At 33.4% G+C, this 27,814-nt stretch overlaps 1 protein-coding gene across 3 annotated transcripts in view; it reads left to right on the top strand.

The window, feature by feature from the left end:
• Nucleotides 1–27,814, top strand: part of Pu (GTP cyclohydrolase punch) — a 55,400-nt gene that overhangs the window by 7,182 nt on the left and 20,404 nt on the right. For 2 of the 3 annotated variants that reach the window (XM_074170164.1, XM_074170157.1), the window contains exon 2: nt 21,354–21,563. In XM_074170164.1, the coding sequence (XP_074026265.1) occupies nt 21,354–21,563 (210 nt within the window). Of the gene's footprint in view, nt 1–15,868; nt 16,350–21,353; nt 21,564–27,814 lie in introns of those variants that run through there. The other variant, XM_023155747.2, reaches the window with a different exon arrangement.

Raw genomic sequence — 27,814 nt, 5'->3', positions numbered from 1 at the left:
TGGAACATCGATTTTTACAGTAGTAAGTTTACCTATACATACACAATTTGCAAGTCACGTCTAATAGCGTTCTAATATTCATTAAATTATTCTTTTTGTCCATCACATCCAATTTCCCCAAGAGCTTGTGGGTATTCCGAATAAATTCTGAAAACCCATCTACCAGATAATGTGACTGACTCATTCTGCAGCTGATGACGTTTTCACCAGTTTTCGTAGTTATGAACTCATTTCAGAATAACCACAGAAATCGAGTGATTTCCTTCTCTAGCCATTCTAATAGAAGTTTATCACTATTAATCGATCTTGAACTGGCTTGTGAACCGCAGTAAAAAAATATCACATGACAATGTGTGTTTAATGTGTTATAGTTTCTAATGTTAATTTCATTTTAGTACGTATTCATGTCGGCTGTTCGGCGTCCGCCAACAGATTTTACGATGATTGAAAATATATAACCTCCATTATACGACCGAAAGCTGTTAATATTATAGAATAGAATTAGCCATGTAAGAGGTGACATATTTTATAAAAAAAAAAGCTCATAATAGGCATAACTATCGGGCAAATTTTACTTTTTGCTTTTATTCAAATCATTCTCACATATCTTTCAATATAAAGAACTCAAGTCTGCTGACCAAGGAGGTCTCAACCGTACCTCTTCGACCTACCTAGCGACATCGACACCTGATGTTTAATTACGCCCATTTTGTAACTAATACGAGGAAGCACTGTTTTCTGTACAAAATTGTTTTTTGTAATATTATAATTGTAAGAACGGAGATAGAATCTCAACTATTGAGAGTTTCGTGTGGCCACTGTTTGAATAACTGGGAAAAATTACACTCTGGAAAAAACGGACCCATTCGAAAAAAAAATACACGTTAAATAGGAAATTACCATTTTTTACCGCTCGTTCACTTATTTAACGGTTTTATTCAGCTTGCGCTGTAAATCCAAGACGGCCGCAGCTACAAAATGGCGGATTACATAATGTTTCACAACTAACTCAATATGGTTATCAAATGACAGATGTTCGCAGCTACAAAATAGCGGATTACATATTACCGTGTAATACTGAAAACTTGAAAATGAAATAAGTAAAAAAAAATGTTAAACGATTTTATTGAAAAAAAAAGATAATAATGATGTTGATAATCTACTAAAAACTAAAAAAAAAATCGGAAGGTCCTAGGTAGCAGTCGTTACACCACTATACTCAACAATCTACGGTATTGATCAGATACAAAATAATGAAATCTTTTGGCGTAGTATTTACATATTTACTCATGTTGAAACGCCCAACGATTTATTTATTTTTTATCTGATCAATACCGTAGATTGCTCAGAAGAGTGGTGCGATGACTACTACTTAGGGCCTTCCGAATTATTTTTCAGTTTTTAGTACAGTATCTACATCATTATTTACTTATTTTTTTCAATAAAACCGCTCAACAAGAAAAAGTTTTACTTACTTCATAATTTCGCAAAATAAGATGCGACGATCGAAGTAGTCTTATAATCATTTTTTAATATTCGCTGGGCACTTGTACGATAGAAAATCTGCTCGAGTGTATTATAAAACAAACTAAAAAATTTACTTCGAAAAGTTACCGGTAATATGAAACTTTGATGAATATAATGAGTCAGTAACTTGTCTCATTCATAAACATTGCCTGTAAATAAATGACTTTATATACGAAAACGAGCCATGAATCAGGTCTACCTAACTTTAAAAAAAGCATCATAGGACATTGATATATTTTGGTAAATCCAACAATAACATGGCTTGTTTTTTTTTTAAAGAATGACTTGGACGTGGATTACGTAACAAATAGTAATTCAAGCAAATTTATTGAAAACGAAAATAACCGTGTTACGAATCACACGTTAAAAGGTAAAACCTCGTTAGTCCTTAGCTCGCACTAATTTCGACTTCTGAAGGTTATCGTTCGTAGTGGTGCGACAGTTGGTTAATGGAAAAACACATTTTAAATAGACAGACAGACAGAAAACGGCAGTGTCGAATGTATCAGGAGTACGTAAGTTGTCTTGTGGTTCTTGCCTAGGACTTCATATTGGCCAAGCGCGGAGAACCTTTTTCCAAAAAATAAAAGAACGTGGAAGTGAAAATCAATTCTACCTTTGCAAACCATCTTTTGGTTGAGGGGTATGAGTTCAATCTCAACTTTGACGTGTTACATTTGAAATAGAAAAGTTTGAAACTCAATCTTCAACGATGTCCAAATAAATCGCTTTGACAAAAAACAAATTTTGGCCATTAAAGGCAACTCAATCAAATATTTGTGTATCTATAATTTGACTTCATGAAAAAACCGTTTCATTATAAGCTGAGGCCCGCCTATTACGACAAAAATGTTTATTTAATGTCTAACATCTTTATTATAATTCAAAATGACAAATAAAGTCGCTATATAATAACTTCTATTATTATATGAATTTCAAGGAATGAACACGATTAAATAGTTATAAGAATAATAATGAGCTATTATGCATTTGTTAATAAAACTTATTTTTTACAAGTTGAAGATTCACATGGAAACCTTGATAATTTTGGAAATGAATTTTCTTCTTGAAGCTATTTTTTGTCAACTTTAGGAAAATATCTTCGCTAGATGAATTGAAAAATTCAATTTTCCATTCATTCATGAACAACTAAACATGTTAAGAAATCAAAACAAATAAAGCATAGATCTTTTTTTTTTTCAAATTTAACGATGGGTGTGTTATCTCTTTGAGAAAAGTTACATTGATATATTCTGACATGTAAGTTAATACTTTCTCACTGTTATTGTTCATGAGCTAAGAACAGTATTCTTGAATGAACAAATAACGATTTGATCTTTTTTATATTATTTTTCAGCACGAAAACGTATTTATTAACTAATTATTCATTTTTACCAGTAAATATCAATTGTTTTTTTGTATTCGGTAATGGTAAATCATAAATTAAATTAACCATGAATCATTTTGAAAGAAAAAATGAAATGAAAATGAAATTAATACAAACTAATGGTTATTAATTTTTTTAATTTTTCTCTATTCAACGAACAAAAACCTGTGAAAACTTATTTTTCCATAACAAATTTTTCATAGAATAAACACATAAAAAACTGAAAAAGTTATATATTTTTTCAGAATACAAAGAAGCAGTGAAAATAATGATTAAAAAAAAATTAAATTCAAAATACAAATTAATTCAAAAACTTATAAAGGTTTTTAAGTAAACTCTCAACGCCATTCTAGTAAGTTCTAAAATCTATTTTTAAAAAAAATCTGTTTTTCCGTTAATCAGCTGCCGCCCCCATACGAACGACAACTCTCAGAAGTTGAGAAACTTGTGCGAGCTAAGGACTAACGAGGTATTACCTTTTAACGTGTGATTCCTAACTAATGGTCAACTTTTCACTAATTCAGTCGACTTTGTATATCTCACGGTTTCCTATTTTCCTATTCTGACCCATATAGAGAAAATATAATTCATTTGATTGCCCTCGTTTGTTCTACGAACTTCTCGAAAATTTTCATGGGTACTCCACCATCGCGTATAACTGTGCCGAATGACGACACGCGTGCTACGTTGTAGGACTTGCCAGTGACGGTTCTTTCTCTCGATTGTCTTGAAGATTCGCTGTATGCCTCACAATATTGTTTAATAAAAGCCTTCTTGAGTTGGACTTTGTTCAGTAGTCTATATTTACAGATTCTAATCGAAAATTTTGCTTTTTGTCAACTTCAAGTTTGGCGATTTAAAAAAAGCGCTTTTTTAATGAAATGATCTTGGTAATGGCGTAAACACTGCAACAAATAACTGAGATTATTCTCATTTAAAGAGAAAATGAGAGATGAGCAACAAGAACGTCAGCAATTTTTCTGACAGAAAACCCCAAATGGCATTTGAAATTGAGGCATTTTGTATAATAAGTTGAAACTCTTGACAAACATCAAGAACTGAAGAGTTTTGAATGGGGCGGCATTATTGAAAACTAGGGTCTGAATATTTGATAAAATCAATCTACAAGAAGTCTTTATTTATTCATCAATTATTTACATATTTCACTTAATGATTTAAAAACATCTCAACCAATTCTTCGCCATATTGTTCAGGTGTTAAAAACCTTTGCGGCAATTCAAGCACGTAATTTATCGATACATAAAAAGTATATCGTATATCTTATGCTCAGGGTCAGTCAATTGATACATGTCACGTTTCTTCTAAGGATACTGTTAATCATATTCAGTAGGTAATTTTAAACTCAACTTGGCATTTCATCAGAATGAAATAGGCCACTCTACTTTTGATATTAACTCGTAGATACTGACGGACAAAGTATGATGAGCTGTTTTTCCGGGTTTTGCTCCGTGATCTGTGTTTTTGATCTTCACAAGGATTATTTCCACAACGTTTCAGCAAAGTCTCATTTGCGATTTTCTGGTGATGTCTGGAGTTTAAAACTAGAATCACTCTAGTGTTACTCATCATGTATACAAGGTGTCCCATATAAAACTTCGCGGGCAAATATCTGAATAATGAAAGAGAGTATCCATATGAAAGCAGATGATGTCAAAGGGCCCTCTTATTTACGTAGAGATCTAGCACTAGGCGTTATCCGTTAGGGCGTCCCGACACCCCAATTTTTTAAATCGTAACCCAGATGGATTCTGCATCAAATTCTGAATTCAGTCATATATCACACTTTTAGTTTATCTTGAATACTTATGAAAAAAGGCAATTTAATTGCATATTATAAAGAGGGCCGTGAATAAGTTAAAATAAATGCATTTATCGATACGTCAGATAACTTGTCAGGTTTGACGAAATTGTATTCAGTTTTGTGTTGAAAATGGTTCAATTTTCAAATGCAGAATAGTTGGATATGATATGTATTTATGACGAAGCATGAAGAAATTCAAAAGAAGCACTGAGAATATACGCCAATCGGTATCCTGACAGAAGATTATGATGATGATGATTTATGATGATGATCAGTTTCTGAACAAAATATACAGTGATTTCACTAATTGTCACTATTGTTCAGACGTGAACCCTCATTGAATGCAAGAAAGTTGCATCTCTTGGAGAATTTACCAACACAAACTCGAATTAATATGTGGCATAATATTAAAATAGTTACCCAATATTTGGATTACACTTTTAATGAGAAATGGTGGAAAATAAGGGTACAATACCATGGCCAGCTCGAAGTCCAGATATAACTCTACTAGATTTTTTTTGTGACAATGTAATAAAGACTTAATTTATATGCGACGTCCACAAAATTTAGATGATTTAAAAAATATTATCACAAATGTTCGTGCTTCCATATTGCGAGACACGCTTTCAGCTGTCACGAATCGAGAATTACTAAAAAGATGCAATATGTGTATTCTACCTGAAGGGAACACTTACTAAAATGATTCATGTTTTCGTTATTATCATGTTGGTCAAGTTATGGTCAAAGTAAAACATTTTTTGGTAATTTGAAACATTTATTTTAGTTTCTATCGTCTGCGATTTTACAGAAACACACAACTAGATGAAACTGAACAGGCAAAGTTTTGATTGGCTTCCTGGTTTTGTCACGGTCTCCTTTGGTTATCTCCAAACGTTTCAACTGCAATTGCGGCAGTCATCTTCAGTAGCGTGGTCGAAGTACTCTTCTTGACGTATCGACTGAAACCGAAGCTCTCCGTGAAAGCCTGAACAAGCAATGCAATTATAACTGATGGATTAATTTTATTAAACTCGCGTTATTACATTTATTTTGAATTATTCATGGCCCTTTTTATAATATGCCTTTTATCATCTGTAGAAGTGTGCTATATGGCTGAATTCAGAATTTGATGCGGAATCCAAAAACAAATTTAAAAATCTGGGTTACGATTTAAAAAAATTGGCGACGGTGTCGCGACGCCCTAACGGATAACGCTTAGTGTTGGATCCTTTGACATCAAAATCATCTGCTTTCACAAAATATGGAATACCGACTATGCACAATTGGGTCAAAGGAACTATCGCTATTTAGACTCAAAACCGTTAAGCTTTCTATCTGAAAACCTGAAGTACAAAAAACTCCTCTTGAATTTAAAATTGGAGTTGAATTCAAGTATGAAATGTATAGGAAAAAAATTGATAATTGGGTAGCATCAAGTCCCTACTAGATGACGCCTCATTATCTATATTACAACTCTGATTGTTTTTTCTGTACACAAAGTGCATCAATTTCTAGATATATATTTATTTATTTTCCACTTTGTTTCTGTTGATGTGCATATCCAGGGCCGGATCTAGAGGGCAGGAGGGGCACGCTCTCCAGACGGCTTCATAACCTAAAATACAAATTTCAATGTCAAGTTCAATTACTCAATAAACAGAAGTTTCATTGAGAAACAATGAAGTTGTGATGTTTTAGTGCGAGTTCCCAATTTGTTCCCAACTCAAATATACTAAGAAACACTTGAACAGGGTGGGAATATTCTCGCAGTATGAGATGCTGTTGACAAAAGAAATCAACTAGAGTGCTGAACTTGTGTTTCATTCAGATTCAGTGATTGAGTGATTTATAAATAAATCGATATTAATTAAAAGTATAATTATGTCAAAAAAGGCGTCATGAGTTTTCAACAAGAAGAAAGCGAAGGCAATGCACCAAGAGGTAGAGAAGTCGTCAAGTTTCAAGATAAATTATTATTCAATTGAAATAACACCGTAATTTTTTTCCTAACCTCACGTAGCACAAGGACTTTTGGTATATTGGGTACCTTTGGAGGGGGCGGGGCGGAAGCCAAGATCAAACCCTGCCCTCCTAATAATAATGCTAGGTCCGGCCCTGTGCATATCAACTCGAATTGAAACTATTTGTGCCATGAATCACATGTTAGAAATGAGACCTCATTAATCCTTTAGGTGATGACAGCTGATTAACGAAAAACAGATTTTATACACACACGTTCACATTTTATACACTAGTGTAGATAAGTTATTCGGTATGAATGGTTATATAAAATTCGGATTTCTCAATTTGTCAGATTTTTCAACATCATTAATGATTCATTTTCACTCCTCATATTTTTACCATTCTCGTGTACCAGAGAAGTGTCTGTCTATTTACTATTATTGATAACAAAAAAATGTTTTTTTTTTATTATATTTTACAGAGAGAAATTTTATATTTTAGTCATCTTCACGAAATTTAATAAATGTGTATGTAACAACAATTTCTTTGGTATTGACTTACCTACAACTTCAAGTATTTCGAATAACTAAATTAATTAAAATTGGTGTTGAAGGATTTGCTCTAGAATGGATAAAATCTTCACGCACGTCGCCAGTACGTTAATCTCTCAGGAGTAACTGAAAAAACGGTGACCACTTGTAATTCGAATTATCTTGACATCAGTGTAGGTGTTCTTCAGGGGTCAGTAATGGGCCCAATATTGTTCCTAATATATGTAAATGATATCGTTAAAGCGAACCCATCCATACATCTCACATTGTATGCAGACGATACGTCCATACTTATTTCCAAAAAATCTAATTATTCTCTAGAATCTGCATCTAAACGCAGAAAAAACTCGGTCAATACATTTCCACAACAAAAGACAAAAACAAGTGCCTACCATTCAGGTTTTGGAAAATATATCGTGTGTAAAGTTTTTGGGCCTTTACATTGATGCGTGTCTTGACTGGAGGAGACACTGTGAATCAGTAATTTCTAAACTTCATCTGTAAGCTATCTATTCAGAAACATGAAATCAGTTTTAACGGAGAAAACTGATAATGTTATAATATGAATATGTTTTTGGGGGGTCCTCGACTTGTTTTTAATGTGTTCATATCGCAGAAAAAATTGATTCGTTGTATCACTGGTGTCTCTCGCACATCTAGTTGTAGACATTTTTTTAAAACCTATCAAATCTTAACCTTACCGTGTTTGTACATATTTGAAGTGTGTGTTTTTGTATTTTGTAATTTAAACTCTTTTAAAACCAATAAACGAATTCACAATGTTAATACAAGGCAGCGGAATGATTTACATGTGCCCTTTTCAAGAACTAATCTTTTATATAGATCACCTACTGTAACTGGGCAAAGGTTGTACAATAAACTTCCCCCCGAAATTAAATCATGTGTAACACTGAAAGCATCCAAATAATGTCTCAGGAAGTATCTGTTGAATGGTGAATTTTATTCTTTGGAAGAGTTTTAGTCTTAGTTTTTAGTTTTATTTTTGTGATAAATTCTACACATGTATCAGCATGTCTTTAAGAAAATAAAGTATTATTATTATTATAAATAGAGAAGATCAATTCTGTGGGACATTCTTCAGCTATCGCATTCTAGGCGAAGATTTTCTAGTTTTTCAACAGAGAATCCTCTTTAAGTTTCACTGGAAAGGGTATTGCTAGATTGAAATGTTATTAATTTGCTTCAGGCCGCAAAGAAATTGCCAACCAAGGAGACATCGAATAACCTTGTCTTATTCCTAGTTCAAATCCAAACTATAGAAAATATCAACTATATACGCAGTAAAATTCAGTGAGCAACATAGTACCTGGTCGTGACAGAGGTGAAAAGTATTATTTATAATTTGATACTGTTAAACACAACTACACGAAATAACTTCGATCAACTGTGATCATTTTGTTATATAATTGTGAACAGTGTGACTACGGTGTAAAATTGTCAGGTAAATGATTTGGAATTTGTAATTTGTTTTGGAATAGGTCGGTAATACAGCACAGTCAACACAAGTTTCACGTGTCGTTTATTAAAAGAGCAACATGAATATTTAGGAATATACAGGGTGGACCATCACAATGGTTCTCCAAGGTATAATTTTCTGAGAAAACTCAGAAACACGTTAAGTTTGTTTGTGAGGGGGACAAATTTGGACTTGAAAAAAAAATGAAAAAGCTTCAACCTTCATCGCCCAATTTTTTTAAATGGAAACGGGTAGTCGAAAGATACTTCATTGAAAATGCTTTTTTATTCTCGATACACTATTGCTTTGCTCTTTAAAAATGATCCACTCTTTCAGAAGATACAAGCGAAAGAATGTAAGATGCAATAGTCTTGAAATATACTATTGAATGCTGCTACTTTATACTGTTATGTACGTATCTAGGAATTATGTATGGCACTGTCTGTTTAAAATAATTTGCACAAACTTGCAAATTAATAAACAAAGGCGATGACATATCTCACCTTACGGAGACCCCACTTTGGGAGGACTCAATATTCGAATATCAAAGATAAACGAGGTTTCCCAAGGCGGTCACTTGCGAAGCCAAGCTTCGACATCTGCAGCTTTCAATGCAAGTGAATCTTGAGGATTGACTTTTCTGTCGATCCCATATATGGCGTCTTCGTAAGGCAAGATGTTATTGCTCTTGTTTACTCAGGCTTCTTCAAGGACAGTTGAGTCCAGCACTAGCAATGCAATCACCTACTTAATATAGTAAACAGTTCGTTGGCCCTAAGATACTTCCCCAGAAGGTGGAAGCATGCGATCGTCGTCATGCTCCCGCAGAACCCGCTGTTCCCACAGAACTATCGCCCGATCAGCCTGCTTTCGTCGAAGGCTAAGCTAGCTGAAAGAGTCGTTCTGCAAAGGCTCAACGAAGAAGTTGATAACCTAAATGTTCTGCCTAACGAACAATTCGGATTCAGAAGAGAGCACTCCACCGAGTTACAGGCTCTGAGACTGGTCGAAAACACCATTCAAGAGATGAACAGCAACCGTAAAGTTCACGCTGTCCTCTTAGACAAATTAGTCGCGTACGACCTGCTTCGAGGCCAGATCCAGTGGATTGGGTCTTTCCGGAAAGACAAAACATTTCAGGTTAGAATAGAGGGCTCCGTGTCTGATAAGAGAGAGATATCCTCGCTGGAGTGCTACAGAGAGCTGTGCTCTCTCCCACGTTATACTCGCTCTACATCAGCGACCTCCCGAGGTCCGAGCGTGTGAAGGTGTCTCTCTACGCCGATGATACGGCTCTCCTCTCATCTTCCATGGGTCGAGAGCTCGGGATCGGTACCTCGAGCGATGGCATCTCGAATGGAAGATTCGAGTGAACCCGGAAAAGACTCAGGCGATAACTCTGGGAGAACGATATCTTCTCTGGCTAGGAAAGTGAGGGTCTCTGAAAAGGAGTACATCGGCCTTATAATAGACCATAGGATCAACTGGAACCCGCACATTGAATCCGCCAAAACAAGGATCAAGGGTCAGATTAGAAGTTTGTACCCTCTGATCAATAGAAGACAATAGAAGATCCAAAATAAGTTCAAAGAACAAAATTATCATCTATAATACGATGTTAAAGCCTGTCAATTGTATGCTTCAGGCGTCTGGGGACAAGCAGCTCCGAGTAATATATCCATCCTGGAGAGACTACAAAATAAGTTAACACGGATGATTGTGAATGTTCCAAGGTTCGTGCGGAACGAAGCCATCCGCAGAGATTTGCAGCTGCCTTCCATTCAACAGTCCATTCAGTCGAGGAATCGGCGAGTTTTCGATTGTGCGGAAACTCACGATAATCCGGTAGTTTGAGAAGCTATACATTATGTTGTAGATGACCCCTCCCGTTAACGGATGAACTATTTTTCATCCATCTCAACCCAGCCAGGCAGGGGTTCACCGTGAAGGGCGGTACTGATGTCTAAGGACTTTCATATCGCCACCACCATTCAGTCATGACCCATTTGTTCTTCTGACGAACGCCAGTCGTAAGGGAAAGGGAGCCAGGCTCCAACCTGTTTGAGATCAAGATGTCCACTAGCAATGCAATCGTAGTTAGCCTAGCATCACCAACGGAACCTATCATTAGTCGAAACAGCCCTTCTGGTGTTAAATTAAGGTTTTGCCTTTGGGCCTGATTTCATCTAGTTGCCTTGATGACCAAATTTCTTTCGGCAGTCGGTGTCGAAGCTTAGCTACGCAACTGACCACCTTAGGGAGCCCCGTTTATCTTGAAGATTGAGTTCTCCGTCGATCTCATAGATGGCGAATTCGTAAGGGAAGATGTCATCGCCCTTGTTCACTCAGGCTTGTTCTTCAAGGACAGCTGAGTTCAACATTGCATTTGTGGTTCAGCCTAGCACCACTGATGAGACATATTGCGAATCGAAATATCACTGTCTGGTGACTATATGTGATAGTCAGGTATAGAAAAATTGCTGAGTTATTCACCACCATCTCGGTGGTAAATTTAATCGACGGGTGAATAAAACTGATAAATTCGATGAATAATACTGTTTCAGCAATGCAGACTAAGACTGTCATCTACATATATGTTCCAGTGAAATTGTTAATTAACTGATTATTATGGATTTTATTCTCCAACTTTGGAGCTATCAAAAGATTCAAAGGGTTTCTCATCATTGATACATTATCTGAATGAATAAAATATGTCATTGTATAGAAATAATTTTGAAACAGATAAATTATAAGCATATCCAGAATTTCTTATTTCACCCTAGAATCAACATTGGTTTCAACCAATATCTAATGATATTTATTTAGCGTTATCAGAAAGACTTATGTTTTCAATATTAAAAGTGATCAAAGAAAAATCGTGGAACAGCTAGAATTTCCATGCATTTTCCTGCAATTGATCGATTTCAATATTCCAACACTTTATTGAAATTAGGACCTATTACTCACATCACAATATGATAATCTAATCATAACACGTAATAACAAGACCTTTCGCAATGGTGTTTCTATTGTTAAACACTAGATACCTTCCAATAAATTATATGTTAATGAAGTCTAACTTCTCAGCAAAGCTGCAGATCAAATGTTGCCTGTGTTTATAATAATGCATGTTCCAGTTGGTATGTGATGTAATGTTGCCTGATATACAATAACACATTACCCATTTGTTGATATGACCTCAGATAACGTAATTAAAACATATTTCTTGACATTTTATATGAAATTATAAACACAATCACTGTTGTAAACATTAAGATATCTGACATGTTCTGTTACTAAAGTGAAATTTTGCAGCGAATTGTGAAATTCAAATGAATTTTGCAAAATAAAAAGAGGTCATGGTTTGGAGAAGTTGCAATATCTGGAAGTGGAAATATCGTAACGAATAATTTTGGGAGATATCATTGTTCACATCTTCCTGTATAGTTGAGAAATACGAGTATATTAATTTTCTAATTGGATGATACCGTAAATGTTATTTATTTTCAATTAAGAAACATATTAAATTCCAAACTAGCTGATAGGTAAACTGAATGATATCTGTCAATCGCGAGCTAGTTGTGCCAAATAAGACACTGCCAATTGATATACGGGCCTATAATTCTGGAACAATTTTGTGAAACTTCTGCTGCCTCATCGCAAAAAGTTAAATGGAAATATTCTTAGCGAAAGCTCAAAAGGGGTGAAAGCACTGTGTGTTAGAAATGGAATTAAGTACTCAAAAACACTTGAAATGTTGACAGTGGCATACGGTAACTGTACTTTGAGTCATGAAGAGTCGAGAAGATGTGAATGACGACGCTCGCTTTGGATGCCCCAGCATACCAACAACCGAAGAAGATGTTGAGAAAGTGAAGAAATTTGTTATAAGAATTGTATAATGACTATTAGAGAAGCTGCTGAGGATGTCGGCATATCGATTGGCTCATGCTATGTAATTTTTTCTAAAGTTTCAGGCATGAACCGTGTGGCATGAAGCGTGTGAATTTTGACCCAAAAAATCTTCGCATAAGCATCGTTCAAGAATTGTTGAATGACAGTGATCCAGACGTTCTTAAAAGGGTATAACTGGTGACGAATCATGGGTATATGATTAACACATCAAAACCAAAGTCCAATTGTCCCAATGGAAAAGCCCAGGAGTGTAAGCACGCCAAGTTCGGTCAAATGTCTAAGTTTTGCTAACTGTGTTCAACGATTACCGTGGCGTAATGCATCAGGAGTTCTTGTCACATGGTCGTACTGTTAATAAAGAGTATTATCTTGAAGTTGTATGTCCCTTGCGAGAAGCAATACAAAGAAAACTTTCGGTATTGTGGAAAAACAATTCATCAAGATAATGCACCTGCTAACTCGTCATTGCTTGTTCGTAAAGCCTTGCAGCTTGAACCACCGGTTCGCAAAGCGGTCGATTGAGATTTTGGAGCAAAAAAACACGTCAACCCAACCGGCTATCGTCTCACAAAAAAACTAATAATGAATATAAAATATTAACTATTAATTGATAAAAGTAAATGAAAATAACTAATAAAGTACAAGGAATACAAAAGAATTCCTGCTGTATATCGGATCGGCCTCAGCAAAAAGAAGAAAAAATTAGGCTTATCTAATTTCCAGCAAAAAAATCTTTTTTATTCTTTGTATTTTATGGTTTACTTTTTTATTTTCATCAACATATTGCTGAAATAAAATTTCGGTCTGTTAGTGCATAATAATAAAACTTCATCGTCAACAATTGTCTCAAATGGTCTAAAAAAAGATTTGTACATTGGTTGTAATTGATAGGATGGTTGAATAAATCAACTTAACATTATTTTGAGCAAAATTCATGCTCCACTCAGTATATATCCGTGTAATCGTTTATTTTTTGAAAGTAACTTTCTGGCGAAATCAGAATATGGAAAGTAATACTTGATATTTCGTTTTAAAACTTCAGTAAGTCACACTTCTACTTGGTACTTGGTTAATGGCTATTCCTTTAATTGTGAATAGTTACTTGTTTAGGTGAAAGTTAAAAAAAATCAATTTTTCCGTTGACCAACTGTCGCCCTCCTATGAACGAAAACTTTCAAACTTGTGTGAGCTAAGGACTAACGAGGTCTTACCTTTTAACGAGTGATTCCTAAGATGTGTTGAATGATAGGAAGTGAAAATCGATCGTCCGGCCTTGCGGTTCGAACCACCGGTTCACACAGCGGTCGATTGAGTGAGTGAAGCAAACCACCCACATCAACCCACCAGGCTACCATCCCGTAAAACTGTTATTCGAAAAAAAATTATAAGAACCACCATATGGTTTGAGTTATTTATTTTTAGTGTTAGGGTAGGTATCTTCCATCTAAAAAGGAAGAGTAATCAATAACTCTCGTGAAAGAGGCATTCTTATTGTTTTTACAAAAAATTTTATGGTTTACGATTTTGAATATAATGTGCATTTGGCTCAGAGTATCGCATATGTGACTAGCGGGAATGAACATGGAAAACGGATTTATTGTGTTTGAAATTTGTTCAAAATCTTTTTTCCTGTAAACCAGCTGTCGCCCCGCTACGAACATCTCTCAAAAGTCGAAACTTGTGCGAGCTAAGGACTAACGAGGTCTTACCTTTTGACGTGTGATTCCCAACACGCGTTGGAACGATAGGAGGTGAAAATCGATCGGTCAACCTTGCGGTTCAAACCACCGGTTCGCACAGCGGTCGATTGACTGTGTGGAGCTCACCACCCATGTCAATTTTATTTGAAACGCGTTTCGCTACACGGTAGCTTCATCAGTAACTGGTGTAATAGTTACTGGTGTAACTGATGAAGCTACCTTATAGCAAAATTCGTTTTAAATAAAATGTATTATGAACATTCTGTATTTATTGTCATAGATAGTGTTATTTAATTTTCACCGAGCAACGGGTCAGAATATTCATAATTCAATTGTTAATTGTAATGACAATAGGTAGTAACTGAATATTGAAAGGTGTATGTAACGAAAGTTGGTCAGCTTTATTTTATTGAAACCTACCACCAGAGTAAGGAGTGATGTTGATAGTTACCTAAACTAGGAACTCTAATCTAATTGTCGACTTTCTTCTCCAAAATGCAAATATGACTTGAATTTGTTGTGAACATAAACAACACTAGGAAGTTACTGACAGCCATGAAATCAATTTTCTGGAGTGAATGAATAATTTTGATATTGTAATTAAAAAGATTTTTTCAAACGTTGGAGCCTAATTCTAGGCATACCTACCTCTGTTTTTTTCAAATGAGAATTCATTCTCTAAGAAACAATAAAAAATTATTTGAGGTGAAGAATGATTTTTTGGGTTAAGTAGATGTATTTGTTTTATTCGAGTTGGAAGAGGAAAGTTATCAAAAAAAAGTTTGCTATGAAAGTTTTAATATCAATGCATTGAGTGTTTTTAATTATTCACCATTGTACAGCTGAGGTAGGAGTATCTGCTATTGTAAAATGTAGGATTGTACAGGTATATTCCGTGTGATGTATGAGTTTCACTCAACCGTTCTATTTTCAATAAAAACTAAGTTGGAGAGATTTTGTTTAGGGGATATTTTTAAAACGTGGTATTTTCATTCCACAAATGATAATGTGTCCAAAAACTTTTTTGAATACTGAGTGAATCAGAAGATGAAAACATTTTTTAAATTTTTTTTAAATGAAACATTTTATATTTTATTACACATTCGACTTTCCTTTCTTGAAATATTTCCAACATAATTTCAATGAGAGAGTTCTCTTTTTCAGAAGAAAATTTTAAACTGAAATTTTGGAATAATGTTTTCAAGAAAACGTTTTTGGGATCAACTGAAATGTGTTAAACGATTGAAACGATTGAATTTGAACAAATAAAACGACGTATAAAAATACTGAATTGAATAATTGATTCAATAAAAAGTGAGTTGGCATTTCATATTTGCCCCTGTACTACATTCCTCCTCAGATGCGATTTTTTTCCATTCAAAAACAAGAAATAAAGCCAAAAACGAAAACATTCCACTATAAACTATTTTTTGTCTTGATGAACTGGCCTATTTCTGAGGACATATTCTATTGCAACACTTTCATTTGTTTATAAATCGTTATCAAGAGTTCATTAAAACAACAGTTGGTGAAACGTCCACATTATTTCCATCGAAGATTACTCCGCCATTACTGAATAATGTAATGACGTGGTTTCTTGACGACACCACAAAGACTTGTCCGGCAATTATCTCATTTCGGAGAGCCTTCTTTTGAAAAGACTCAAGGAAATCCCTCTGAGGGGCCGACCAAAAATCCCGCTCGCCAGTATGTATCTCTGAATGGCCTGCGATATATAGTCAACATTCTCTGAGTTCTGCATCAGTCGGCTTTGGTTCGAGCAAGAGTGTTGGCAGTTTCATTTTGGAACGATATCGCACGTGATTTGAGTGAAAGCGTTTCGAAATTGACAATATTATGGCTACCACGAACGGAGATCACTGCGCCAATAACATCAAAACAAAGAAATCACTGCCGGTGCTGTCGAGAACTTGGTCTGAGAATTACGATATCACTGACGTTGAAGTGCCCGGAACTCCCAAAACACCTAGGACTTCCACGACACCAGGTAATTTATACATTGATTAAGATTGGAACGAATTGTTCTTTTAGATACTTTGGTTAGAAATTAAACTCATAAGTGATAATTAAAAATTATTTTATTGAATCGTTGTTACACGTAATTCGTAAAGATTTTGCATCAGGTTTATTACTGAGCGTCCCCATTTAATCAACAACGAAATGTCAAAATTTTTCAAAATAAATTGACATAAGTAATCATTTTATGCTTTGGGAAAGGTTAAAAAATGGTGCAGCCGCTGATTTTTATAAAATTTTAGTGGGAACTGATATTAAAAAAGTGATATATTCTTCAATAAATCTTATTCTAGGAATCAGAAGCAGACTACAATAAGAGTAATGAATTCAGCCAATTTCTTACGTTTATTATTCAAGGAAACAAAAGATATCCAATTTCCAGAGTTTGATACATTCACCAGTTTCATGAATTGAAATAATGAATTGGCAATTCATTTGAAAAATAAATGAATTGAGGCCACAAGCTAGCTTGTGATTTGTCGTTTTCGTCAATTCACAACTCATTTTACATATTTCTCGGAAAAAACATTATTCGGTTACCCCAGAATGGTAACTTTTATTGTTTCAAACTCATTTTTTTGAGAGAAAAAATAATGTATAAATGATTTTTTTTTGTTTATCTTTGGTTTGATGCATAGTAAGTTCACAAACTCTTTTGTTTAAGATGAAATATTGAAAAAGAATATGAGCATTTGGTTCTTCATCAGTTATGTATTGCATAAAATTTAATTTTGATATAAAAAAAAATCCGGCAACTGACAATTCGCAACTCATTTTTTCAAAATAAATTGAAGGCAATGAGTTACACTCACTGAAAATACATAAATCCATTCCAAATGAGTTGAAACTACAAATCTGTTCAATTCTGCTAATTCCTGACTTCTGCTAAGTGAAATAAATATTTGGGCGCATTTCATTGTAGGAAAGTATAGGTATTAAAAGTTGTATTTCAGACGATCGTTATCTGCTATTTTATTTTAATATTTGGTTTTTTGTAAAAGTAAAACTATCAATAAACTAGTCATTCATCAATACAAGCCGGAAAACACTAATAAAATGAGCAATTTTTACATGTATTTACTACTTGTTTAGAAAATTTTTTAGAAAATTTGTACTTTTCATGAAATTAGCTTTGTGAAACGGTGGTAACACAAACCCAAATAGCATTGTTGTCAAGTATCAAGTTAGGGATAATAATTAGGTATATTTAATGTCGAAACAACTGACCGTCTTGGATGGCAGAATCCGCGTATTCTCGAATATTCTTTTTATAGATATCATCTTTCAGAATATTAATTTTTCAATTGACGTTATATACATTTGAAATAATATTTCATATAAAAAAAGGTTGATGCTTGTAAGTAGGTGTTTGTAACTGCCATTTATTTTTTTACTCTGGCAACACAGCAACACTGAAATTGTTTTTTTTTTCAACCTCCAATACCATACAGATGAAGAGTTGATGCTACATTAAAACCATACTATGCATTAATATAAAAACATAAAATTTCCATATTGAATTATTATCTCGAATAATAACATAAGTACAAAGAAGAAATAGGCTGATGTGATCTGCGTCTGAATGTTTTTTTTAATTTTAGTGTTCTGAAGCTTTCCTGAAATTTTCATCAAATTGACTACTGGATAATATTTTACACCCTTAACTAGCTTTTTTCATACAAAATTGTCATTATTTAATGAAGATAACTGAATTAACTTTTTCCATACTTCAGAGATTAAAAAATACTTCTGCGGTATAATAATAATAAAGGATGTTGAAAACTTCATCACTTCTTTCCTTGAATATAATAAATATCACGGTCTCCATTATTCTAAAGCGTAGATATATATTTCCTACCTATGTGATTTTTAAATGAAATTTTTTAACAAAAACTACATCACCAGTCGTTTGTTTTGTTGAAGTACTCAATTTTGCATTTTTGTTCAAACAAATGTTTTAACAAAATCGGTAAAAGACGGAAAAATTGTTAAGTATATTGGGTATGATTTTGCAATATTTCTACATTCGTTGCCTTATATAAAGATGTGGTTTGGAAGATATTTCTGAAATATTGAACGTGTTTTCTGTGGGTTTTTGCCAATTGTTTGTTGAATAAATGACACCACATATTTGTAAATTGCTTTTCAAAAGATATGAAGATTTTCCAAAAAGCGCAGTTCCGAGAACATCAGAAGGAATTAATATAATAGTTGAAGAAAAATATGTGACTTTATGACATGTACCCAAATAAGATAGACTAATCATGATTATGTCAATTAGAATCCTAGCCTACTTGTTGGTGATAAAAAGTCTGAACATTGTGAATTTGCGAAATATTCGTACTCGATATTATCAGATATCCAAATCCAATTTTACCTTGTTGTTTTAAAAGAAATCGCATCCTACTTTACAATACCAGCTGAACAAAGCCAACGTAATTTATGGATGAACGTTCTGAATGTTAATTATCGTACTTCATCACGTCTGTAGAAATTAGGAAATAGAAAGAAACTTGAGACTATCGTGTTTAGTAATTTTTTTATAATTACCAAGGAATCTATACAATCGTTGTTAGCTTTTTTCTTTACTTTTGATAAACATATTTGTGAAATTATAAAACAACGATAAAAATAAAAACAACCATAAAAATTAATATAATATAAAGTGCCTTCTCAATTTTTTGGAGTGGAAAAAAATTCTGAACTCATTCAAAATTATTCGTGATAAAAATCACAATTTTGTTTCCTTTTTCAAAATTATTTTTTTAAATTATGAGAAACATAAGTCACTTTTCTATGGCAATGAAACATAATGTAACATAATTGTAAATCTTCAACGCCCTTGAATAACTAAGACAACTTTATTCATTAGTTTTCATTATCTTATTTAAATTTCAAATTAGTCTGGTCCAGATGGGGTCCCAAAAGAATGTTTCTCACGGCCAGTATCATATTTATTTGTTCATCAACAATACAAGTATATGTAAAGAAGTCTCATATTGAAAAATGAGAAATAAAATTTATCACTTGTAGTTGTAACTCACGTTATTGCAGTTTCGTCCTCTAAGGTCATTTCAAATGAATGAAATAAACTCTTCGTTTGAAAGTGTCCTTCAAGGACGAAACTGCAGTAACGTTAGTTACAAATACAACTGGTATAAAAACATATGAAGTTGTATTTCTCATTTTTCATGATGATCTCCTACCACGTTGTAACTAACGGCTACATCCATCAATTTATTGATTTTCATATTCATAATTTTCTATCAATATCAGTTATGTGATAGTTTTATTAATCTAAGTTTAGTAAATATGTTTTGAAAAATCTGTTTTCCCGTTAACCAGCTGTCGCACCCCTACGAACAATAACCCTCAGAAGTCGAAACTTGTGCGAGCTAAAGATTAACGAGGTCTTGCCTTTTAACGTGTGATTCCTAACACAGGTTGGACGATAGCAAGTGAAAATCGATCGTTCAGACTAGGGATTGAACCACCGACCAACATGGTGAATGAAGGCAGCACCCCACGTCGAACCGCCTGGCTACCGACCGACCGGTAGCATGGGGTAGAAAACTTATTGAATAATGAAAATATAAAATATTCATAAGGAAGTGAATATTTATCATAAACGATTTTTAAGACTTGATAGTTCAATGTAAATGATGAAGTAATGAAGAACTGAAACAATTGGGTGGTTGTAATTGTATCTTCAAGATGGACTGGACAGTGTAACCGCTAAATAATCAGTTGAGTTGAGTTGAGGAAACACTGATGTAAACAGGATTGAATACCTGTCGTTCATACAGTGAAAGGACATCGGTTCTGGACGTATGCTAAGCATCTGCACGAATTTTCTCAGTGACGAAACTTGCCTAAATATGTACATCATGATATTAGCCGGGAAGGCTGTTGTTTTCCGGCATGCATTTAGCAGCTCCTACAGTGTAAGAACGCTAAACGAGGTGAATGTTTTGAAATTTCATTTCGAAATATTCAATTTTTAATACGTATGATTTTCTCCCCGACAGTCATCAGACTGATTTCTTTGAGACTAGACTATTATTCCGAACTTTTATGTTTTGAAGCATCATATTATTTGGAAGCTAGTTTGGTTTCATGTTTATTATTAAGTAATTCAAATATGTTCTTCTGCGTTGTATCAAAATGAATCAAGGTATATTTTGTTACAGTAAATTTCCCTGAACAATATTTACAATCGTATCTTGTGATTAGTTATAAATGGAAAATATCGAAACTTACATCACACACTTTGAAATAATTCAAACATTATTGAATAAATAACACCAATCAATAAAGGTTGAACGTAAGAAATGACGTACAGTATATGATAATACTAAGAAGGCAAGAGAATAACATGGAATTCAAAAGTATAGAAGTGACAATTATTGTAGTGCAAATAAGAGAACGGAATATCGATACACATCAAATATAATCCAAAATATTTGCCTGCATAATAGAAATACCTTTCTTACTTTTCTTACAAAGCTTAATCAATAGAGAATCTGCTGTAGAGACAATCAATGGAAGGTCATGTACCCAGAAAAAAAAATTGTAACAAATATTGAGACCTCCACAAAAAAAATCTTTCAAAGAATAAAAATACTTTGTATTAGAAAAGTGTTTTAAATTTACAAACAACAATTAATTTGTTTGCTGTACTACTTTCTCTGTGAATGATAGAAGAACCAGAAATAGTGATATTTTTAAAATTCCTTTTTGTAGAACCAATTATGGTCAGAATGAAACAATATGTAGGATATTGAAATCAGCAAATCACTACCATCACTGGAATTGTTTAATTCATCATTATTATCCTTCAAAAAATCGATTAAAAACATCTGATGTATCTTTAGTTTGTAAGCACATGTACAATTTATAAAAAGATATTTGTAAAAATTGGCTTGTCCGTTGAAATAAATAAATAAATATTTATAAATTTATAAATTGTTCACAGGACATGAGAAGTGCACATTCCACCACGATTTAGAGTTAGATCACAGACCACCAACTAGAGAAGACATGCTTCCCGAAATGTCAAGATCGTACAAACTGCTACTAGCTTCACTTGGAGAGAATCCAGAAAGACAAGGCCTGCTTAAAACTCCTGAACGAGCGGCCAAAGCCATGCTTTTCTTCACCAAGGGATATGACCAAAGTCTTGAAGGTAAGTTATATATGAGAAAAAACGTTATCATCTTCAATCTGAAAACATTTGATCTAGAATATTCTTCGTTCCTCTTCTTCAGAAGAGGAACCCTCCATCCCTTTCATTTGAAAATCAGCTGGCTTCTGATGGAAAGCTTGCAAAACCATTCCCCCACTGGCTTTATTACTGTTATTGCTGAATTTGGGTTCAATTTCTGCACAATTTTGAATATGGTGGTTATTTTCTTATCTCATCTGATTATTCACCAGTTGGTGAATAAACTATCTTATTCAGCTTGGCCTTCATATCTTCTTCATGTACGAGAATGTTTGCAAAAATTATTACACTAGTATTGAAGCAAACATAATTTGAAAGTCAATATACTTTCATTGAATGTTACTTAAGTAACTTAAAGAAAACGTCAAGGATCAGAGTATTTTATTATTCAGCATGCCCCCTCTCAATAAGATACATTTATAACATTAAACTTACATTTGAAAAAGATCTTAATTTGCTCTGCAAACCAGATCTCTACAAATTCTATCATATCTTCGTTGAAAGAAAATTTACTATCTCAGACTTTTTTCAGTTGAGGAAAGTCATAGTCGGTCGAAATGGGATCTGGTGAATAAGGAGGTTTTTCGATTAATTCTGACGCGATATATAATTTTTCCTTGTAGAGTGGTCACTAACGTCGAATAGTAATTCCCAGTTCTGTTAGAAACTTGGTATTTCACTAAGTTTCGTCTAGATATGGAATATTAATAAGCCTGTAAATACGTGGTAAACTTATTGGTAAATAATGGAAGCTGTACCTCTTTTGTAGCTTGCAATCCAAATTTTCATGGTTGTATACGAAGGACATTAATCGCGAAGAGTTTTTAAGCATATCTTCATAAAACTGCTAACTTTTTAACCCCTTCAAATTCAGGTACTTGATGATGACTCAATATTCCATTTTCATAATTTCGGTTGCTGACATTTCTGATAAGATACATATGATTTTTTTCTGTACGTGGAACTGATCTAGACTAATTAGGCATCAGTATATCCCCGTATTTCAAAAAGCTGAGATATATTCCCTGAGAATAGAAATATTTTATTATTATCATTCGACATATCATTCGACGGTTTTTTCTTGCACATGGCCTAGATGATTTTATTGGAGTGTGAAGATGATGAGTTAGCAATCCAGCATTTTATTCTTTGCAATGCAGAGGGCAGCACTGTTGCCGCTTGTTTCTATTTAAATTTACGAACATTCTCTGCCTTTGCAGAGTGCAAGGTGGTAGTAACCAAGTACAAAATTTAGGCATCAGATTCTCTAAGAAGGTGAATGTGAAGATTCACTAAGATACCAAGATTCCAAGGTATGTCTTGGCACAATCACATTGTTGAAATAGCAAAGACAGTTCTCGAACACTTTTTAAGATCTCCTATATGTCGAGAGAGTTATCAACAACTATTCAAAACAAACGTAAATCACGACTTTCATACAGGCACTGCTCTCGGCGCATCTGAAGGATTTCTCTACAGTACATCATCCAGATTTCGTTCTTTTATAATTATTGTAAACTTCCAAAATCAACGGAACGTTTAGAAATCTTCAAGACCAAATGAGGGACTATAATACAAGACATACAAGTTGGAAACAGAATTTCTAGAAATTCCAAATTGTTTTTATGTAGTTTTTTGGGTTCACACAGTAACTTATCGCGGTAAATAAGAAAAAATTGCCGTTTCTAGATCACAATTTTTTAATTTTTCAGATTGTGGAAGATAAAAATTCATAGGAAAGATGAAAAAACTTTAATTTTCTCTAAAATTTTTCTGTTGATTTACTTGTTACTCATTGTGCTAGTATTTGGAAAGCAGATTTTAGGAATATATATGTTAGCTACGATCCCTGTCTAGGATTTTCGTGGTTCTGATAAGTTTGAGAAAAGTTCTAACCATTACAGTTGTCAAGCAATAGCTCATTATTTTCTTCTTGAAATATTGGTCATTTTCTGGTCAGTTCTTTGGTGTTTCATCGTCATGAATTTTGACGTTTACCTATCTATACATATATTTTGACCACTCTATAGAGTAATTTCTGTTGGTGGCAGAAAACAAATCTATCCACCTGGGTAAAAGTCACGTTTTGCTCCATAGAAAATTAGTCGTTCTCAACATTATTATATCGGAATTGATCATAATCCATTATGCCACGAATTAAAAATCAATTAGTAACAACTTGATGGCCGTAATTATCAATGCGTTTGTAATGTTTCCATATTGCCAACGCTGGTTGTCATTGCTATTTCTCTCGGTGAAAGGATTCGAAACAATGTCAGATAAAGGAAGACAATGACGACCCCGAGAATGATTGTCTTATAACGATGGAGTAGATTTAGTTTCAAGTAGTTGCCATGGCCACGACACGCGCGGACCGTTTTGAATAGGAACAGAAATTGATGTAATTCAGGGATGAATCAAATTTGTCGAACCGAATCATGGAGATCTCGGAGGCTATTATGACGGATGTCCCACATTCAATTTACAGGATATGTTTCATTCTCATTTGTTGATTAAGATTTGTGATTTTTTTTCAAAGAGGCAATAAGCCATTTTTTACAAGATCTCATAATGTTATCGATATATTTCCATTTTTTAACGAATATTTTGTTATTTAGCAATACCATGAGAACAGCATGATAAAACAACGGTCCGTAAGACGAGTTGTTTTATCTATTGCTAGTTACTCTATTGATGGTATTGCTCAAAAATAATAGATTTTCAGTTTAAAAAAAAGGGCACTAGGGTATCTAAGAAAAATTTCAAGTCGAGTGGTATTTGTAAATATTATTTCCTGAAATAATTTCAGCTAAATGTATCACTATAAATTCCATCAATCAATCAATTTCATTAATTGAATAACGAGAAATATCAACAAGAGAATTTGTTCGAAAGAACATATTCTATTAGTAGTATTTTTTCAAAAACAGGACTTCATTGTTTAAATCTGTCGTGCCTTGACATTCCAGATGCAGTACGGCCCGTATTCTTTTCTATTTTAATGAAATTGCTACTTTGAGAATAATGTTAATCTCTTATTATACCTACCAATAAATTTCGATTAAGGTATTGAGATTTCGGAATATCATATATAAATTGTTGATATTCACGGTGGAGTTTGGAATGAAGGATTGTTTTCGTATTTTCGAGAGGTTATGTTAATAAACATATCAAACTAAACTTGTGAATTTCTGTAGGAGCATTCATGCAAAGTTGAGATATTTATTCACAATTATATTTGAATATTTGATTCCATTTTTTGTTTTCACTTTGATTAGGACAGTGACAATGATTAAAATTGTGATGATGATGGTGCATAACTATGCCCTGATAGTCACGTATTATTCAAGAATAATGGCATCCAGGTATCTTATCCTAATTTCACTTTATATGGGATCCCATATACCATCAATACACATCAGCAATTGATAGAGTCCAAAAGAAGTTTTTAAAATTTCTTACTTTTAGAATGACCGGAACTTATTCTCCAAGAAACTGTGATTACCCTGATCTGCTATGCAGATTTGACTTTGTAGCCTTAGAAAAAAGAAAAAATCAGGCATCTGTTTTATTTCTATATAAGCTATTGAATGGCAAATTGGATTGTCCTATACTATTATCAGAAATTGATATCTTTGTTCCAAGAATATCTTCTAGGCACATCAATACTTTTTTATGCAAAAGAGCACAAACTAACTTAATGTTAAAATCACCAATCAATCTGATGTGTCGTAATGCGAACAAGCTCCCTACTAACATCGATATTTTTTGTTGCAGTATTTGTGAAATCAAAAATAAGTCTCTTGCGTACCTATAAGTCATTTATGTTTTTTTATATTAAATAGTAATATCCTTCAAGTATGTTACTTTTGCTCTGTAAATGGGAAACTGTTGGGCAATAAACGCTATTATTATTATTATTATTATATCGCATCGTATCGAACAAATATGTAGAAGTAATATGTGAACTTACCAATATATGAAAACAATGAAAACGGCTTTTCATTCGTGTCCAACCCTATTTATTTTCGCGAAATGAATGAATCTAGCCCAACAGAGAATCTGTACAAGTTTCATGAAAAGCAAACTGAAAAGTTTTTCCGGGAAAAATACTTCGGAACATAGACCTCAAAAGAGTTCAGTCAGTAACTTATATTTATAAATTTTCCCTATGAATGATGAAATAATAGAAAAAAATATACTCAAATTTCTTCACATAGGTTGACTTTTCAAAAAGCATTCTCTTTCCGTTTTCAAAACCTAGAATTATACAACATGTCTCGATTGAAGGGAATGTAGATTTCTTGCGACAGTTGTTTTCATTTCGAAATCTAGGAAAAATGTTTTCAAAATAATAGACCACAAATTCATAGTACACCTTTAGGGGGTAATTTTATACCTCATATAAATGATTTGCATGCTGCTGAAATATCTATCAAACGCATTATCTGCTTTCAGCGACGAGTGATGCAACACTATTCTCTTGAATTGAAGGGGTTATATTTTTAGCAGTGATTAATTTTTGGGAATACAAACTGAGTAAAGAAAAGTATCTTCTGTATAATTCAGTGTTCATGTAAAAGTATTTGTTTCGAAAGAATTTTTTTTCTTTCGTGTAATTCAATGTTCATATGAAAGTAGCTGTTTCAGGGGGGCATTCTTTCAGTTTGTGTCTGAAAGTTACTTCTTTGCATGATCTACACATCCATGTATAGAGTTATTTATTTTCAAATTGATTACTTCCTTCCTTTCTTTGGAAGATTCCCACATTTTTTCGTATCAAGATGGAGTAGTAGAAAGCCAGAAAATTTCTTTCCCACTATTCTCTTTTCTACCAAAAAGTATTAAAAATATCGAATATCGTTTTCTGGCTCTACCGTCTCCATTTCAAATGGTATAAAAAGGCGAAGGAACTTTCAAGTCTGTTTCATATTTGTTATAATTTGAAATAAATCAATTTGCAATGCGGCGTTTCGTTCATCATCAACTTTATGCTTTCAAGTATGGACCTATATTGTAGTATATAACTGAGTTTGTTATGACAAAGACTACAAAAATCTACCTTTCTAGCCTTTTTTGTACCATTCGAAACGGAGGCGGTAGAGCAAAAAAACCAAATTCTAAAATTCTAGTTTTTGGTCAATATTTCGAAAACAACCACTGATATTCTTGATTGTCCAGTCCAACCGACGGTATCCGAGGTAGTTATAGTGGAAGCATCTAAGAAAAACGGCCTGTATATTCAAAACATCGCCCAAAAGAGAAACATTAGTTTCAGTTCAGCAAAACAAAAATGCTGTGGATTGGCCTGTTTTATTCACAACTGGCTTTTCATTTGGGTGAAAAGTTAATTTGAAAAAATAATGGACTGTGCAAAATTTTTATTCATTAGTTAAGAAAATGTGCAACATTTGCCTGTTTAACTAGTGAAAAGTATATGTCATCGAGAATGCCGGCCTCAAAATGATTATTCAAATGTCTGGTAATTTTATTTTTCCGATCGTAATTAGAATGGTCATTAAACTATGACATCACATCACATCCTTGCTTTTTAACAATAATATTCATTATATAGTATGTTCATACGTTTACATATCAGAAGTAATGGAGACGCTTCACATAATAAATTAGTTTATAGGCGAATTTCAAAGGTCAAAATATTTTTTTCAGTTACTGGAGACTGATTTCATTTGCTGTTCAATATATCAATTAGAAAAGAAAATATTTTGAAAGATGTTTTTAAAATATCAAGCTGTCAAACTGAATGGATATGACAGTCAGTCTTTCAGCTACGTGTTTCGAAATGAAAGTATGATATTGAAATCAATGCAAATGGAAACAATCTGCCATCTTCATTGCCATTGAAAATAAATGACGTGAACAGTAATTTTCTGTGATAAGGTCAACCTTTAGAATAAAAATAGAATACGTATCTATCAAAAAATAGAAGTAACTTTTACTTCCTGTATATAATTAAGTTTTTTTTCATTTGATCGACATTAAATTATTATTCCGGGTTCTATATATTTCACCTAGCCTTCAATTTAGATACGATTTTTTGTGGAATAATAACATAAGACATGAACTTGTTATTGTTTACATACTCATATACTTCATTTGGGTATGATGACTCAACATTTCCAGTAGTTTCAATTATAATTATATTTCGATAACTGTTTCACCGTGAATGATCAATCTTAGTGACACTTTTC

The sequence above is a fragment of the Leptinotarsa decemlineata genome, unplaced genomic scaffold, assembly GCF_025532065.1.
Source record: "Leptinotarsa decemlineata unplaced genomic scaffold, Ldec_3_MD MMD2_P_RNA_scaffold_11, whole genome shotgun sequence".
Classification (NCBI taxonomy): Eukaryota; Metazoa; Arthropoda; class Insecta; order Coleoptera; family Chrysomelidae; genus Leptinotarsa; species Leptinotarsa decemlineata.
The sequence above is the reverse complement of the archived record's forward strand: the minus strand, read 5'-3'. Positions and strand labels throughout refer to the sequence as shown.